Source organism: Anomaloglossus baeobatrachus, chromosome 5 (assembly GCF_048569485.1).
Source record: "Anomaloglossus baeobatrachus isolate aAnoBae1 chromosome 5, aAnoBae1.hap1, whole genome shotgun sequence".
Taxonomy (NCBI): Eukaryota; Metazoa; Chordata; class Amphibia; order Anura; family Aromobatidae; genus Anomaloglossus; species Anomaloglossus baeobatrachus.
The window spans coordinates 500,105,577-500,125,249 of record NC_134357.1 but is presented as its reverse complement, the minus strand read 5'-3'; the positions used below and the strand labels follow the sequence as shown (position 1 = coordinate 500,125,249).

Sequence of the window (19,673 nt, the reverse complement as noted above, 5' to 3'; positions counted from 1 at the left end):
TGGAACCTTAACGTCACTTTTGGCTGCTTCTAGCCAAGAGTTTCAGGTGGCTCTACGAACTGATGCCAGTCTAAAGACGTTAAGGGACCTCGCAGAGAAGCCCTCTTCCGAGACCGATAAGGAGAGGGTATTCTGGGACCAGGGAAAGTTGTACCGGGAGACAATTCCCTGTAACCCCCAACAAGAGTGGCTGAAGGAAAAACAGCTGGTGGTGCCTCACCGCTTTAGGAGTGAGTTGCTGCGGATTGCCCATGAGATCCCACTCGCCGGACACTTGGGGGTTAGCAAAACCAAGGCCCGGCTGTCTCACCACTTCTATTGGCCCAAAATGGGGACAGATGTTGCCAACTACTGCCGCTCCTGCATCACATGTCAAAGAGTGGGAAAGTCAGGGCCTGCTCCCAAAACTCCCCTGATCTCTTTGCCGGTGATAGAGGAGCCTTTCCAGAGGGTCGCTGTGGACATTGTCGGGCCTCTGGCCGTCCCCAGCAGCTCTGGAAAACGGTTCGTCCTTACTGTGGTAGACTATGCTACCCGGTATCCGGAGGCAGTGGCTCTGTCCTCAGTTAGAGCCGATAAGGTGGCAGATGCCCTCTTGACCATATTCTCCCGAGTAGGATTTCCCAGGGAGATGCTTACCGACCAGGGGACTCAGTTCATGTCTCGTCTAATGGAGGCTCTCTGTAAGAAAATGCAGGTGCGGCATCTGATATCAAGCGCTTATCACCCACAGACCAATGGTTTGTGTGAGCGATTTAATGGTACCCTTAAGCAGATGCTTAAGATGCTGGTTGAGTCACATGGACGCGACTGGGAGCGGTATCTCTCACACCTGCTGTTTGCCTACAGAGAGGTACCACAGGCCTCAACGGGGTTTTCCCCCTTCGAGCTCCTGTATGGCAGACGAGTCCGGTGGCCTCTTGGTCTGGTAAGGGAATCCTGGGAAGAGGAACTGAATTCCCCAGAAGTGTCCGTTGTGGAGTATGTCATTCGGCTCCGTGACAAGATGCAGTCAATGACGCAGATGGTGCATGAGAATATGGCGCAAGCCCAGGCCAGCCAGAAGCGATGGTACGACCAACACGCTCGAGAGCGGGTGTATGAAGTGGGTCAGAAGGTGTGGGTCCTGGTCCCAATGACCCAGAACAAGCTTCAGGCGGCCTGGGAGGGTCCATACCTGGTGCATCAGCGCCTCAATGACGTAAACTATGTGGTCACCATCGACCATGCCAGGAAGAGGCAAAAGGTCTTCCATGTCAACATGATGAAAGCTCATCATGACAGGGAAGCCTTTGCTCTTCCTGTGTGTAGTCTTCCCGAGGAAGGCGAAAGTGAAGTCTTGGTGGACTTGCTCGCCTCAGCCCGGGATGGAGGGTCTATCGAGGAGGCGGCATTCAACCCACAGCTATCCTTGGACCAAAAGTCCCAGCTGCGGGAGGTATTCCGGCCCTACCTGATGACCTTCACGAATGTCCCAGGGAAGACATCCCTAGCCACCCACCAGGTGGACACAGGGAGTCATTCCCCAGTTCGTCAACCCCCATACCGTGTCTCCCTAGAGGTACAAAAGGACATAAAAAGGGAGATCGATGAAATGCTAGTCCTGGGAGTGATCCAGAGGTCCAAAAGTGCATGGGCCTCGCCTGTAGTCTTGGTTCCCAAAAAGGACCGGACAACCCGGTTTTGTGTGGACTACAGGAGGCTAAATGCAATCACAGCACCCGATGCGTACCCAATGCCACGCATCGACGAGTTACTGGATTGCTTAGCCGGGGCCCAGTACCTGACCATCATGGACCTGAGTCGAGGGTACTGGCAGATTCCTATGTCCAAGGAAGCACAGGAAAGGTCCGCCTTCATCACCCCATTCGGGCTGTATGAATCCCTTGTCATGCCCTTTGGCATGAGAAATGCTCCTGCCACTTTCCAGCGATTGGTCGACCAGCTGCTCGAGGGACTAGGAGGGTTTGCAGTAGCTTACCTGGATGACATTGCCATCTTTAGTCCCACCTGGGAGGAACACCTGGGGCATCTGGAACAGGTGCTCAGGCGGATCCAAAGCGCTGGTCTGACTATAAAGCCAGGGAAGTGTCAGATCGGCATGACTGAGGTACAGTACCTTGGACACAGAGTGGGTGGCGGGACCCTGAAACCAGAGCCAGGGAAGGTTGATGCCATCACCTCCTGGCCTACCCCCAAGTCAAAGAAGCAGGTGATGTCCTTCTTGGGTACGGCAGGGTACTATAGGAAGTTCGTTCCTAACTATAGTGCTCTTGCTAAGCCGTTGACGGACCTCACCAAAAAGAAGCTACCGCAAGTAGTCACCTGGACAGATGACTGTGAACGGTCCTTCAGGGCACTAAAAGCTGCCCTCGCCAGTTCCCCAATCCTACAAGCTCCGGACTTCACCCGACGGTTCATAGTTCAGACAGATGCCAGTGCGTTTGGCCTTGGTGCAGTACTCAGCCAGGTAAATGGGAAGGGAGAAGAGCATCCGGTGATGTTTCTCAGCCGCAAGCTCTTATCCCGGGAAGTGGCCTACGCCACTGTGGAGAAGGAGTGCCTCTCTATAGTGTGGGCCCTGCGGAAACTGCAGCCCTACCTATATGGACGCAACTTCACCATAGTGACAGACCACAACCCTCTCAGCTGGCTACATCGGGTGGCCGGCGACAATGGTAAGCTACTGCGGTGGAGCTTGGCACTACAGCAGTATGACTTTACCATTCAACACAGGAAGGGTGTTGAGCATGGCAACGCTGATGGGCTGTCCCGGCAGGGGGATGCCAGCGAGGTAGGCTTAGGAGACGATTGGCAAATCAATCTCCCATGCTACCTCAAAAAGGGGGAGGTGTCATGTAGAGCTGTTGAAGGGACTTCATCCCCCTCTTCTTCACCAGCCACAGGTCGTCATGGCGATTATCTGATTGGCCTGGAAGCTTAAGGTATTTATGACTTTGGGTGATGGTAGAACCAAAGCCAAAAGCTGCAGAGAAAGACAATTCTTTGTAATATTGGCGGGAAAACTCCCAAAGCAGGTTTTGAAGTGCGACTTTAATGCTAGAAAGATGAAAAACACATTGCCAGAATCCCTGCGTCGTGCGGAACCCAGCGCACCGTCTCACCTGACGAGGAGATCGACGGAATCACGACAAATTAGTATTGGCCAGTAAAATTGTGCTAGAGGCGTTGTGTTTGGTATCAATGTAACTGTAAAATCGAGATATTAAATATGACGCTAATATCTTTCACCTGTGTGACCCAGGGGCAAAGATATGAAAAACCCTAGAATTATGGAACTTTGTGACCATCTCAAGCCCAGCCCACAAGTGACTGTAAAATGATGTCACAGGCAAGGGGGGCTAGCAAGAGCATAAGAGACAGTTCCTGTCTTGGGGGCTCAGTCAGCACGAGGAGGGCATCATGAAGGGTGATGCTGGCCGATTCTAACATCTCTTGGAGTTCCCTCCTACTCCCTAAGCAGACGTCACTTCTATGGCACAAGCTTAGTAAGTTTCACGTTTATACCTTTTATTTTATGTAACTGTTATGCCGTAATGTGTATTGTTCCCTTTTGTAAATTCCTGTATATTCTTTAAACACTGCCTATTTTCGGATTAAATATATAAAAATTTAAGAGTTTCTTTCCTTATGCTTTATATACGAATCCAAAACCCCGAAGGGCCTTATGCTATCTGAAACGGGTTCCCAGCTACCTGTAGAAAGTCTGGGTGGTGGCAGCGTAATTGTTATTGCATAGAATTATTGGAGTGCTATCATTAAGGGTACCGAGGTATATAAATATTCCATTAGCAGGAATCAGAGATATACATTTACCCTTGCTGTGAGACCTCCAATATTTGGCATTATCAGCTCAGCAGCCTCATCTTATGCATTGTCCTGCAGTACCAAAAGTGGCCTGCAGACAAGGGGGGCGCTAGAGAGTAGTCGTGTGTAACAAATCAGTGAACAGCTGCGGATTTCTGAGGGACTTCCCCGGCTGTTCGTGACAGGGGCCATTTGGAAATTTCTGCCAACCTTCGGGGGCCGCACAAAATTATCAATGTGAAAATGAACCAACTATATTTGGTCAAACAGTTAATTAACTCACCCCTATTGTGGTGGCCGGAGCGGCTTCTCTTTGGTGCGGCTGTGATGTTCGGTGATACTTATGTTGCTTCTATCTTTTCCAGGTTTGTCTCGGTCTGGAGCAAAGGCAACTCTTTGTGATAATAAGATTGGTAGACTATATACATCACACAACAGACACAGGGACTGGAGTATATAAATCACAGGACACATACATCACTGAAGGGGCTGTTGGCATATACATCACATAGGAGACGCAGGGACTGCTATATATATATATCACATAGGAGACGCTGGGACTGCTGTATATACATCACAAGAGACACCTACATCACAGAAGACACTGGGGGCACATACATCACACAAGGGGCTGGGGACATGTATATGATCCCTCCTGTGATGTATATGCTTTCAGCCCCTCCTGTGAGGTATATGCCCCCAGCCCCTCCTGAGAGGTATATGCCCCCAGCCCCTCCTGTGAGGTATATGCCCCCAGCCCCTCCTGTGATATGTACAGCCCCAGCATCTCCAATGTGATGTATATACTCCAGTGTGTGATGTATATATTACAGGAGGGGTTGGGGCATACACATCACAGGAGACACTGAGGCATATCCATGACAGGAGGGGCTGGGAGCATATACATAACAGGAGATGCTGGGGAACACACATTACTAGGTCACAGGGAGGCATAAGCATTGCTGTGGGGCACACACATCACTAGGGCGGCACAGAGAGCACTAGGGGGGCACGGATATCACTAGGTGGGCACAGGCATCCCTAAGGGGGGGCACACAGACATCACTAAGGGGGGCACAGAGACATCACTAAGGGAGGGGCACAGAGACATCACTAAGGGGGGGGCACACAGACATCACTAAGGGGGGGGCACACAGACATCACTAAGGAGGGGGGCACACAGACATCACTAAGGAGGGGGGCACACAGATATCACTAAGGAGGGGGGCACACAGACATCACTAAGGAGGGGGGCACACAGACATCACTAAGGAGGGGGGCACACAGACATCACTAAGGGGGGGGAAGGGGCACACATACATCAATAGGAGGAGACTGGGAGGCACAGACAGAACTTGCAGAGCACAGACTTCACTAGGGGGTACACTGCACTTGGGGTGGTAAGGAGCACTGGAGAGAAATCAACAGTGGGGGTGATCCACATCGCTGGGGAGTCTGCACACAGCACTGCAGGGGGCACGCTGCACCGGACAAGGGGCAGAGAGCGGGCAGCACACAGCACGTGGATCTGCACGCTGCACCGGAGAAGGGGCAGAAAGCGGGCGGCACACAGCGCCGGGGAGCGGCAGCACACAGGACGTGGAGTTGCACGCTGCACCGGAGAAGGGGTAGAAAGCGGGCAGCACACAGCACGTGAGGCTGCACCGGAGAAGGGGCAGGGAGCGACAGCACTGATTGAGGCACGCTGCACGGGAGAAGGGGTGTAGAGCGGGCGGCACAATGCAGGACACGATGAAGCTGCTGTGGGACTAAACCCGCCCACAAAGTCTGTGCTGAGCATGCTGGCACCTGCCAGGGAAAGAGCTCATTGGTGCGCGCTAGCAGTGCCTGTGAAGCCTTAAAGGGCCGGTGCCCGATAAGATCACAGCAGTGGCCGGAACACTGCCACCCCCGGGAATCTGCCCGGGGGCCGCATAAAAGGTCTTGGCGGGCCGCATGCGGCCCGCGGGCCGGAGGTTCCCCACCCCTGCTCTAATGAAACGGGCAAAAATGCATATCTTAGGCTATATGCGCACGCTGCGGATTTGACGCGGATTTGCTGCAGAAAATGTTTCTAACATTTCTCCAGTCATTCCCCAGCAAAACCTAAGGGTATAAAAAAATGCTGTGCACACACTGCGTTTTTTATACCTGTGGATTTACCCTCGGAATTTCCGCTGCGAAATTAATGTGCATATCACTTCTTTTCCGCAGGTACCTGCGTTTTTTGCCATAGATAATGGTAAAAACCCGCAGGGACCAACCTACGGAAAAACCATGGCAAAACCGCACCAAACCGCGGCAAAACTGCATGAGTATTTCATTGCGGTTTTGGTGCGTTTTTTTACCGCAGGTTCGAGATTCTTTCAGAGGGTCCGGTTTTTCCTTCAGAAAAAGTAAGTTTGTAGTGCGCACATAGACTTAAGCTTTACACGCTGCGATCTCGCTAGCGAGATCGCAAGCGATCGTATCCGCCCCCGTCGGTTGTGCGACATGGGCACAACCTTGCTTACCCCCGTCACACGGACTTGCCTGCCCTGAGACGTCACTCTTTGTTTTGGCATAGGCGGTTTCCTTGACTGGAGACTGCCCTTCCCGTGGTTGTTCCTTCCCTGTGAAAGACCTGGCTAGTTTCCTTCCAGCGTTGAGACATGTGATGGTGTTTCCGCGGCAGTCCTGTTTTGCATATTTTCCCTGGGGGCCTTGTTCTAGAATCACTGCGTTGAGAAACACGTAATGGTGTCTCCGTGGTGCTGGATGTTGATCTACCTAAGGTCAATCATCCTTGCTTATGGAGACGTCACTCTGGCCGGCGAACCGCCTCCTTTCTAAGGGGGCAGTTTGTGCGTCATCACAGTGACGTCACACGGCAGCTTTCCGATAGAAGCGGAGTGGCGGAGATGAGCGGGACGTAACATCCCGCCCACCTCCTTCCTCCCTCATTGCCGGTGGACGCAGGTAAGGAGATGTTCGTCGCTCCAGCGATGTGTGGTGCCGCAGGAACGACAAACAACATCGCTAATAAGTAGAAAACTATTTTTAGTTTCAGGACGACCTCTCCGCGGCAAACGATTTTGACCGCTTTTGCTATCGTTTAAGGTTGCTCATAAGTGTCACACACTGCGATATCGTTAATGACGCCGGATGGGCGTCACAAACACCGTGACCCCCGATGATAATTCATTAACGATATCGTAGTGTGTAAAGCCCGCTTTAGTGTCTCAGGCTCTGGATATCATTTAGGTCTTGAGAACATGCGATATGTTTAAGATTTTGATATGACTTTTAGACTATTATCTTAGAGGCCACCTTATTAAAACTAGAGACCACAAATCAGTCTCATCACACTCTTCATCCCACCAAGCGTATAGCAGATACCAAACTACAGCTACAAACTTTATCAACAACAAAAACTGAAAGAGCTTTGAGATGGACACAAGCGACATATTATAAACTATCTAATAAAATGGATAACCTCCTAGCGCGCAAACATAGAGATAAGGAAAGGATTAATTCAGTGTACACAATAAATGATTAACAGGGTGGTCAAACTTCTAACCCCTACAAAGTATACCAGATATTTTACAACTATTATCAGTCTTTATATACTCAACAGACGTCTGCCCCCTTGGGCGCCATAGACAATTTTTTAAATTCTATTACCCTACAATCCCTTACCTCGAATTTCTCAGCGACACTCCAGACTACGGTAACTGAAGAAGAGATTGAGGAAATAGTTAAAAAATTGAAACCACATAAGACAACAGGACCGGACGGACTCTCTGCAGCCTATTATAAAAAATTCATACATATACTGAAACCTCACATTTTAAACTTCTGTACTGACATGCTGGAGGGCAAAGCAATGCCCCCGGAGTTCTCCTAGCTCACATAACAGTCATACCAAAACCTAAAAAAGATCCCCTGCAGGTGAAAAACTACAGATCCATCTCACTTTTAAATGTAGACTTAAAATTATTCACCTCTATTAGTTAACAGAATTAATTGAGGTTTGCAAGCACTCATACACCCTGACCAAGTTGGATTCATTACCTCTCGCCAGGCTCCTGATAGCATTCGTAAGCCCTTCATGACAGGCCGATTTTTCGCTTTCCTTTTTTTTTTTCGCCCTTCTTTTTCCAAGAGACTTAACTTTTTTATTTTTCAGTCAATATGGTCATGTGAGGGCTCATTGTTTGCGGAACGAGCTGTACTTTTAAATGAAACCATAAGTTTCACCATATAGTGTACTGGAAAACGGCAAAAAAATTCCAATTGCGGAAAAATTGCAAAAAAAAGTGCGACTATTGTTTTTTAGATATTTTATTCACAGTGTTCACTATATGGTAAAACTGATATGTGGCTGTGATGCCTGAGGACAGTGCGAGTTCGTAGACCCCAAACATGTATAGATTTACTTTTATATAAGGGTTAAAAAAAATCAGAAGTTTGTCTGAAAAAAGTGGCGTACATTTTACGCCATATTCCGTGACCCGTAGCGTTTTCATTTTTCGTGATCTATGGCTCATTGATAGCTTATCTTTTGCGTTTCAGGCTGTTGTTTTTAACTGTACCATTTTTGCACAGATGCTACGGTTTGATCGCCTGTTATTGCATTTTGCGCAAAATTTGTGGCGACCAAAAAACGTTATTTTGGCGTTTGGAATTTTGTTTGCCGCTACTCTGTTTACCAATCAGATTAATTGATTTTATATTTTGATAGATCGGGTATTTCTGAATACGTAAATACCAAATGTGTGAATATTTTTTTAACCCTTTAATTTTGAATGGGGCGAAAGGGGGGTGATTTGAAATTTTAGGGGGTTTTTTTGTTTTCTTTTAATTTTTTAAAACTTTTTTTTTTATACTTTTTTTTTTAATTTTATTTTACTAGTCCCCGTGGGGGCTATATGGATCAACAACCCGTTCGCTCTGCCATTTCTGCTGATCACAGCTATACAGTTGTAAACAGCAGATATGCTTATTTTCTGGTTCACTCAGCTCCGGGCCGTGTGAAACCGAAAGTAATTCATGTGAGCTACAGGAGTCATCACATGTCTCTGTGCTACCATGACAACCACTAGAAGTCACGTGATCACGTCACATGACTTCTGGTATCGGCCGGTAAGTAAATGTTTACCTCCGATGCCATTATAATGTCGCTGTCACATATTGACAGCGCCATTTAAGGGGTTAAACGGCCCGAGCATATAACTATTCTGCTCGTGCCTGGCAGGCACACATCTCAGCTGTGAAAATCAGCTGAGATGTGCGCTGATTGCGGCAAGCTGCCGGTAGCAGACCGCGGGCAGTAACACTATGACCGCTAGGACGTAATATTACTGCTCGCGGTCGTTAAGGGGTTAATATAATTCAACATGCTAATAAATCCAAATCGTTGCTACTCCTTCTTGTCCTGGACATAGAAAAAGCCCTTGATTCAGTAATGTGGCCTTATTTATACAGAGTGCTGGTTAAACTGGGATTCACCGAAAACTTTATTCGAACTATACACCTTTTTTATAATAACCCCACGGCATACCTGAAGCTCCCTACCACTGCCCCGCAACCGATCCGTATAGGGCAGGGTACTAGACAGGGGTGCCCTTTATCACAGGCTTTATTTGCATTAGCAATGGAGCCACTAGCCCAGGCCATTAAAGAACACCCAGATAAAGGGGGTCATAGGATTGGATCAGACATCTATAAACTAAGTCTATCTCTTCCTATACTTTTACCACAAAGCATGTTTAAACAAATACATTCTGAGATCTCCAGATTCATTTGGAACAACAAAAGAGCAAGGATAGCACAAGAAACACTCTTTCGCCATAAAAGATGGTGCAGCATATCCCTTCCTAATTTCTCCCTTTATTATAAGCAGCCCAATTCGTACAAATATCCACTATCATGATGGGCTCCCGTGCGCCCAGGTGAGTCAGACTAGAGGACACTTTACTGGCACCTTATAACGTATTTTTCGGACTATAAGATGCACTGGACCATAAGACGCACCCTGGTTTTAGAGGAGGAAAATAGGAAAATAAAATGTTGAGCAAAAAATGTGGTCATGACACACTTATGGGGCGAGGATCTGCTGCTGACACTGTTATGGGGGTAATGTCCTCAAATTCTCTACTAAGGTACCCCATCCTGGTAATGATCCTCCTGCCTTGTATATGATCCCCGTCCTTGTATATATGTACCCCATCCTGGTATATATTCCCATCCTGCTATATACCGCCATCATGGTATAGCTCTCATCCTGCTACATAGCGGTATCCTGGTATATGCCTTTATCCTGCTATATACTGCCATCTTGCTATATACCCCCATCCTGCTATATACTGCCATCCTGGAATATGCCCACATTCTGCTATATACCCCCATCCATCCTGCCATATACCCCCATCCATCCTGCTATATACTGCCATCATGGTATAGCTCTCATCCTGCTACATAGCGGTATCCTGGTATATGCCTTTATCCTGCTATATACTGCCATCCTGCTATATACCCCATCCTGCTATATACTGCCATCCTGGAATATGCCCCCATCCTGCTATATACCCTCATCCATCCTGCCATATATCCCCATCCATCCTGCCATATACCCCCATCCATCCTGCTATATACCCCATCCATCCTGCTATATACCCCCATCCATCCTGCTATATACCCTCATCCATCCTGCCATATACCCCCATTTATCCTGCTATATACCGCCATCATGGTATAGCCCTCATCCTGCTACATAGCGCCATCCTGTTATATGCCTTTATCCTGCTATATACTGCCATCCTGCTATATACCCCATCCTGCTATATACTGCCATCCTGGAATATGCCCTCATCCTGCTATATACCCTCATCCATCCTGCTATATACCCCATCCATCCTGCCATATACCCCCATCCATCCTGCTATATACCCCCATCCATCCTGCTATATACCCCCATCCATCCTGCTATATACCCCCATCCATCCTGCTATATACCCCATCCATCCTGCCATATACCCCCATCCATCCTGCTATATACCCCCAGTCATCCTGCTATATACCCCCATTCATCCTGCTATATACCCCCATCCATCCTGCTATATACCACCATCCATCCGGCTATATACCCCCATCCATCCTGCTATATACCCCCATCCATCCTGCTATATACCCCCATCCTGCTATATGACCCGCTACATGTGGCACACAAAAAAAGTAGACGGACAACTAAAGCACTTGCAGTTTCGGGCTCTTCCATTTGGCCTGACGATGATACCACGAGTGTTTACAAAAGTGATGGCAGAAGTCATGGCCCACATCTGAGAACAGGATGTTTTAATAGTGCCATACCTGGACGACTTCCTCATAATCGGCACCTCAGAAGCGTATTGAACAGGCCAGGTGCAGGTGGTCATCTCTATCCTGCAGAAGTTGGGATGGATAGTCAACTTCAACAAGTCCCGTTTGACTCCACTAACCAGTCAAATATTTCTTTGCCTGATCCTGGACTCCACAGTTCATCAGTCTTCTGCCACAGGAGCTTCACTACAGTCAAAAGTGCAAGCGGTCATCTCAGCTCTGTTCCTGACCCCCCGAGAGGCCATGTCCCTCCTAGGGACCTTGGTGTCTTGTATTCCAGCCATCCCATGGGCTCAGCTTCATTCCTGGGAATTGCAGAGGGAGGTTTTGATTGCTCAAATGCGATTAGGCGTGTTTGGACCATATAGTAACACTATCCTCCCCGGTCTGTCACTCTCGCCAGTGGTGGCTGAAATCCCAGAACCTTGCAAGGGGGAGTTCCGTGGGCTATTCCAATCTCAGATATAGTTACCACAGATGCAGCGCACATGGCTGGGGAGCACACTTACGGGATCACTTTATTCAAGGGAGTTGGAGTCATTTAGAGGACAGAGTATTTTCCAATTTCAGGGAACTTTGCGCTATAGAGCAGGGTTTCCCAACTCCAGTCCTCAAGGCACACCAACAGTGCAGGTTTTTGGGATTTCCTTAGTATTGCACAGGTGTTAATGTAATTACCTGCCCAGGTGCTGGTTCCAACAGCAGTGCAATGCTAAGGAAATCCTGAAAACATGCACTGTTGGTGTGCCTTGAGGACTGGAGTTGGGAAACCCTGCTATAGAGAAATCTCTTCGGGCCCGTCTTCCCCTCCTGATGGGTCGGCACGTACGTGTTCTGTCGGCCAACAGAATAGCAGTGTCTTACAACAATCACCAGGGGGGTTTGCGATCACTTGCCCTGATGACACTCCCTGATCAGCTCTTTATTTTCACCCAAGCACACCTAGCTTCCCTCATGGCCCTTCATATCAGGGGGGTGGACTACACGGCGGCAGATTTTCTCAGTCGCACTGAGGTTCGTCAGGGAAAATGGTGCCTTCACCCGGAGGTTTTCCACTGCATAACACGTCTTTGGGGCATTCCGGTGCTAGATCTGTTTGCAACCAGGGCCAACCGCCAGGTTCCAGTATTTTGCTTCCTGAATCCATACGAGGGGCCTTTCTTTCGAAGGTGGCGGGTTTGTTCCATCGTTCGCAAGAGATTGTTCTTCCCTCATTTTGTTCCTCACTACAAAATCCGGGTGAAGAGAAATTTCACACTCGGAACGTTAAAAGGCACTCCTTCACTATTTGGATATCACTGCATCTTGGCGGAAAAGTCAGTCACTTTTCGTTTGTTTTCATGGGCCACGGAAGGGTTGTGTGACCTCTAAGGGTTCTATGGCACGTTGGGTTAAAGAAGCCATTAAAGAGGTTTATGTTGCTCAAAGTGTTCCACTGCCTCAGAGCATCACAGCTAACTCCACTAGGTCCGCTTCTACGTCCTGGGCGGAATGGGCGGACGTGCCTCTTGATCTTATTTGTAAGGCGGCCACTTGGTCTTCACCTACCACTTTTTTTTAGGCACTACCGGCTGGATCTTTCCGCCTCCACTGACATGACCTTCGGTACACAGATTCTGCAGGCGGTGGTCCCTCCCTAGTAGTATTCTTTCAAATCTCTCTAGTGGCGCTGTCGTGGCGAAGGAAAAACTCTAAGTTACTTACCGGTAATGCGGTTTTCCAGAGCCACGACAGCGCCACTGCTTCCCACCCTCTCTTTTCGCTCACGCGTGGTTTTCCACATTAGGGGTGTTCATTTTGGAGTTGGATTGACTAACTTTTTCTGGTATTCCTCTCTGTGCTCTGTAACCTAACTGATGCGATTGAGAGGTGCCGCCCTTTTATTTTAGTGGGTTTCCTGTCCAAATTGAGGGGTGGACCTATCTCTCTGGTGGCGCTGTCATGGCTCTGGAAAACCCCAATACCGGTAAGTAACTTAGAGTTTTTCAAGTATGCAAAACAAATGGTACCTGTATCAGTGGTTTTTTATCAGTGGTTGGTCAGTGTGTCATCAGTGTTTGTAAGTTATTTACTTGTCCATAAATAAAGAGGTTCTCCTTTCTTTTATAATAAATAAGAACTGCACATGGATGCCATCCACGTGCTGTACATGTTTTTCAAGGACCCATGCAATGGTACTTTTCCTCCATTATACTAGGAACAAATGGATGTCACATGAACCGTGAAAAACACGGACATGAGAACAGTCCCATAGACTATAATGGGTATGTGTCATATCCGTGAAAAACACAAATACAACATAAATGTGCAAAATGGACATCTGAATGCGGCCTTAAGGAGTTGGTAATTGAATTGTACTACAATTGTATACAAATGTTATCAAATGTATAATATAATTGTAATATTTCAAGGCAAAGCTTTTGAAAATTAATAAAATCCATTTTATTCTTTGCAGATGACTGTCTCAGCAGCTCAGAGGGACTTTTGATATTTTCTGATTATGCAGCAGATTATAGCATCACAAGAAAGGATGCCAGTATCCCAAGTATACCTGCAGCCCTTAGCAGCAAAACTCAATCATCTGATCCTTTTCAACAGACTGTATATTCTGAATCCTCACAAACCATTATGCAAAATGAAGTTAAAGGAAGTGAAGTTGAACATCAAAAAGCTTACATAACAGAAAAGCGATTTTTATGCTCAGAATGTGGGAAATGTTTTACAGAGAAATGTTATCTTGATGCACATCAAAGAATTCACAAAAGGAAGAAACCATTTTCATGTTCAGAATGTGGGAAATATTTTAGCCATAAATCTGGTTTATTCAGACATCACAGAATTCATACAGGGGAAAAGCCCTTTTTATGTTCAGAATGTGGGAAATGTTTTAGTGTTAAATCAAAACTTGTTACACATCAGAGAATTCATACAGGCGAGAAGCCATATGTATGTCCAGAATGTGGGAAATGTTGTTCTCAAAAATCTGATCTTGCAAAACATCAGAGAATTCATACAGGTGAGAAGCCATATGCATGTCCAGAATGTGGGAAATGTTGTTCTCAGAAATCTGGTCTTACAAAACATCAGAGAACTCACACAGGGGAGAAGCCGTTTTCATGTTTAGAATGTGGGAAATGTTTTACCCAGACATCAGATCTTGTTGTACATCTGAGAACTCACACAGGTGAGAAGCCATATTCATGTTTAGTATGTGGAAAATGTTTTTACCGGGCATCAGATCTTGCTAAACATCGGAGAATTCATACAAGGCAAAGGCCATATTCAGATATTGGAAATCATTTTAACCAGAATTCAAATCCTGTTAGACGTCAAAGACGTTCCACAGAGGAGAAGAAGCCACTTACATGTGCAGAATGTGGGAAATGTTATTCTCAGAACTCTGATTTTATTAGACATCAGAGAATCCACACAGGGGAGAAGCCATTTTCGTGTTCCGAATGTGGGAAATGTTTTAACCAGAAATCCGCTTTAGTTAGACATGAGAGACTTCACACTGAAGAGATGCCATTTTCATGTAATTTATGTGGAAAGTGTTTTGTCCACAACGCCTCTCTAATTGGACATCAAAGAGCTCACAAAGGAAAACCATTTTCATGTTCTGAATGTGGTAAACGTTTTACCTACAAATCACATTTTCTAAAACATCAGAAAAATCACATTTTAGGGAACTAACTATTTTCTTTTGTTAATTCTGTTTTTGTGTACAATTTATCAATATAAATGAACAGTTGCAGTCAAAGGCCTTTTTCACACGTCAGTGATTCCGGTGCGTATGTCGCCGTTTTTATATGTACTGGAATCACTGACATACGAAGATCCATTAAAATCAATGGGTCTGCGCACACATCAGTTAAGTCATTACTTAATAAACATTGTGTAATATTATATTCTTGTGTTAGGATTTATAATTCTTCATTCTTTAGATGTTAAGATATTGCTACTGTGGAATTGAGGGACAGCTAGTAGTCATTCTATAAAAAAATAGTAATGGGAGAGAGATATTATGTGATTTTTTTTTTTTATTATTGTTTAACCCCTTCAACCCCTGGCGATTTTTCGAATATTTTTTTTCCTTCCTCCCTTTCTTTCAAAAGCCATAACTTTTTATTTTTCCATCAGTCTTGCCATATGAAGGCTTGTTTTTTGTGTGACTTTTGAATGAAACCATTAGTTTTACCATATAGTGTACTGGAAAACGGGAAAAAAATTCCAAGTGCGGTGAAATTGCAAAAAGAGTGCAACTGTACATACTTTTCGTTTTTAGTTACTATGTTCACTATATGGTAAAACTGACATGGCATTATGATTCCCCAGGTCAGTATGAGTTTCTTGATTCCAAACATGTGTTGCTTTATTTTTATCTAAGTGGTGGAAAAAAAAATTCAGAAGTTTATCCAAAAAAGAATTGCGCTTTTGTCACCATTTTCCGGAACCCAAAGTCATCTAATTTTTCAGGATCTGGGGCTCCATGATGGCTTATTTTTTTGGGTCTAGCGCTGACGTTTTTAATTACCGTATTATTTGGATCATAAGACGCACTTTTTTCCCCCCAAATGTTGGGGGTAAGTGGGGGGTGCGTCTTATGGTCTGAATGTGGTTGAGGGGAATGAGGGTGCTGCGGTGGAGCGGGTCATAGGGGCACGAGCAGGCTGCAGCAGCGCCTGCCGTGACCAAGTGGGCCTGCTCATTACATATGCACGCCCATCCTCCCGCCCATCATCTCTCAGCACTGAAGCTGACGCTGACAGGTAGGCGGGGTGATGGGCGGGGGGTGCGCGCATAGTAAACAGCCGGCCGCATGATCACCCCTGGCAACTACAGCATGGAGTGATCATGCGGCTGTATTCACTACCCCCCTTGCATCATCATCAGCGCGGGGTGCAGTGAATCAGTATACTGTACTCACCGTTCCCCTGCAGCACCGCGATGTCCTCCTGTCTGCCGGCTGAGGCTGTGTGGAGACTAGCGGCGCTCACAGCGATGACGTCATCGCTGTGCGCATGTGTCCACACGCAGCCGGAGCCGGCAGACAGGAGGACATTGTGATGCTGCAGGGATCGTGGCCGGCTCCACACAGCGCTGCCGGCACAGACGGGAGGAGGAGCCATGCTGCGTGGAGCGAGGAAAGGTGAGTACAGTATAAACGTTTATTTAATTTTTTTTGTGTGCCACAGGATGTCGGACATATAGCAGGATGGGGGTATATGAGCAGGATGATGGGGGTATATGAGAAAGATGATGGGGGTATATGAGCAGGATGATGGGGGTATATGAGCAGGATGATGACATATGAGCAGTATGATGGCATATATAGCAGGATGAAGGCGTATATAGTAGGATGATGGGGCTCCTGCTGTGCATAGGAGGCTGTGTCGGGGCTCCTGAAGGTATTTGCATATAGTTTTAGTGTGGCCTCTAGATTTAACTCCTGTGGACCCCAGACACCCCAGTCCGACCCTGCATCCATTTATCTTTTAAATACTATCTATGTGTGTGTCATGTATTTGGTGTAATTTATGCAGTGGGAAAACAACTGGGCCTGTGGGTGATGGTGGCCATTGCTATTTCCTTGGCTGTATGGTTGAACACCATTGAGGAACGGATGGCCACTGACTCGCCCTTGCTCTGCAGCTGTGGGTCCCAGATAGGTGTAATGACATGAGGCAGAGCCTGTGACGTGATGCCAGTGTGCCCTGCAGCTGCGGTCAGAGTGGGTGCAGAGCATGTGTAGGGGGTAATAGATACATATATATTTATTATACACCCTACATATGCCCTGTACCTGTCACGTATAGTGTGTAATGTAATGTAATTCTGAACACTGACCTGTCATATCCTAAACGTGTGTAATATGCACTCTATTAGGATTTCACTTGCCGATTCGAGTAGTTGTCATCTGATCGCTCACATGCGATCTGTAATGTGTGGTCATCTGCCGAATGACGTCTCCTTCTGTTTGTCTCAAATTGAATATTATAACAATGAGAGAAGCTTGAGGAGATGTCATTCTGCAGATGACACAGAGTCTGCAAATCACTTGTGAGTGATCACACAACCACTCAAATTGGCAAATGAAATCCTGACAGTGTATATTACACACTTTGGAGATCCGGCCAGTCAATGTGCAGAATGTCAAACCCAGGGGAGACACTGGTCAGTGTAGGGCAGCAGAGCAGGCAGAAGCAGAATATTCTGCAGAATATCACATGATTCGGCGTGGATTTATTTTACAAATTTTCCAACAAAATTATTTGCAGCATTGCCAGCTTGTGTGAGCCCAGACTGATTAATGAAGGGATTACAGTATATATGTCATAGTTCTTCCATACACAGTGCCCCTTCCTCATGGTGTGTATGTGGTACTGCACCTCAGTCTGTTCAGGTCAGTGAAGCTGAGAGGCAGCGACACATACACAGAACCCCCCGTCCTTATGGTGTGTATGTGGTATGCACCTCAGTCTGTTCAGGTCAGTGGAGCTGAGAGGCAGCTACACTTATAACCTGAAGAAAACAAATCTCCATAACACAATTATGTAAATATTGGCGGAAGAGTACCACATCAAGGCCCCTTAAACGCCAGCACAAACTCCATATTGAACACTGAATAACCGGAGGAGAGAGGAGTTTTTGAATACATAAATAGTTTATTAAACACAAGGAAGGGGTTTCGGCGAGGACAATTTAAAACAAGTATGATGGGCAGGAACAACGGCAAATCGATATAAATATCTTCAGAATAGTGCATACATGATGACGCCAAGCATAAATTTAAGATGAAAAAAACCTGCTAATCAAGCAGTGGTCCCTTGTGACACAATATTAGATTATAAAAAAATAAAGTGCTACAGTGCAAGTAGGAATCAAATACCGGATAGTTGCTAATGAACAGTCATATGGTTAAATGCACAGACAATTCCCTGCATAACATGAAAGGCCTGTCCTGGAAAAAGTTAAAAGCACCACAAAATGATGTATACCTATTGAGGCAGGAATAGGCTGTAGTCACTAGCGCCACGTTCACGCCCAGAGTACAAAAAAATACCCCCCGGCCTACCGACACGTGTTTCGCCTAGAGGGGGCAAGTGCACCCCAACTCATGGCTTCATCAGGGAGGGTGATGAAGCCGTGAGTTGGGGTGCAGTTGCCCCCTCTAGGCGAAACGTGTCGGTGGGCTGGGGGGGATTTTTTGTATTCTGGTCGTGAACGCAGCGCTGGTGACTTCAGCCTATTCCTGCCTCAATAGGTATACATCCTTTTGTGATGCTTTTGACTTTTTCCAGGACAGGCTTTTCATGTTATTCAGGGAATTGTTTGTGCATTTAACCATATGAATGTTCATTAGCGACTATCCGGTATTTGATTCCTACTTGCACTGTAGCACTTTATATTTTGATAATCTAATATAGTATAGTGTCACAAGGGACCACTGCTTGATTAGCAGGTTTTTTTCATCTTAAATTTATGCTTGGCGCCATCATGTATGCACTATTGTGAAGATGTGACTCCCTGGTGCCCCAGGTGGTCACACATAGAATAGGCCTCCGCATAACACCTTCCCTCACAGGGTTACACCAAAGCCAACAAAACCCTAGTTACCCCCCCCCCAGGGTAGGACAGGCACACCAGTGGGTGGGACCAGGCGGAAGGACAACGCCCCCCCTAGGGGTCTAGAGAATCCGGGGCGGGAAAAAAGAGTGAGTTCAGTTCTGTTGAGTTGAAGGTTGGAGTGGAAAGGAGTAGGAGTGAGAGAGGAGAGGTCAAGTGCAAGTCAGAGAGCAAAGACGTCGGGGTTGGAGCCCCAGCGTTCTGGCTAGGTGGCAGACGGTGGTCAGTGTCTGACAGGAGACGGGTAGACTGCTGCTGGAGCTCCGAAGTGGACCGGGACAGGGTAGGAGCCCGCCGGTACCGACACCGGAGAACCGACCCGGAAACCGTGCACAGAGGGGGTACTTGGATCCTGAAGCCAGAGCGGGAACCAACGGCCTCGCTAATTAACCAATTGAGGACAGGATTATAGGTCCTGTCCCAACAAAAGTCCCAAAAGCAGACAAAAGCCCACCGTGGGGGATAGGGCATCCGCCAGGGCCCGGTAGATCCCAAAGGCCAGCGTCAGCTGGCAAGGCTCCCAATAGAAGTACCCGGGAGCGGGCTCCCATGTTCCATACCAGGAAGTCCACAAGAGACAAAAGTAATGCAGAGGAAAGTGACACAGACGATCATCCCGGGTGAGGGACCAGAATACACCCAGCCGCGGAGCTCCGGCCACTGGCACCTTGGTTTGCCACGGACTTGTGAGATTTCTTCAATAGTGAGTACACCAACATTCCCCGGTCCGTCCGGGCGCGCCGGCCTGTGCAATCACCATCCTCAGCACAGAGACACTGGGTCCCGGGGCATCCATCCCTATCCACGGAGGGTTAACAACAGCTTGCTGCCATCCCAACGCCCCGGGTACTCGCTAATAG

General features: G+C 47.1%; 1 protein-coding gene across 3 annotated transcripts in view; it reads left to right on the top strand.

The window, feature by feature from the left end:
• Positions 1–15,055, top strand: part of LOC142311925 (uncharacterized) — an 85,587-nt gene extending 70,532 nt beyond the window's left edge. For all 3 annotated transcript variants that reach the window (XM_075350789.1, XM_075350790.1, XM_075350788.1), the window contains exon 7: positions 13,643–15,055. In XM_075350789.1, coding sequence (XP_075206904.1) covers positions 13,643–14,880 — 1,238 coding nt within the window. In that variant the 3' untranslated portion in view covers positions 14,881–15,055. The remainder of the gene's footprint in view (positions 1–13,642) is intronic.
• Positions 15,056–19,673: the final 4,618 nt, after the last annotated feature.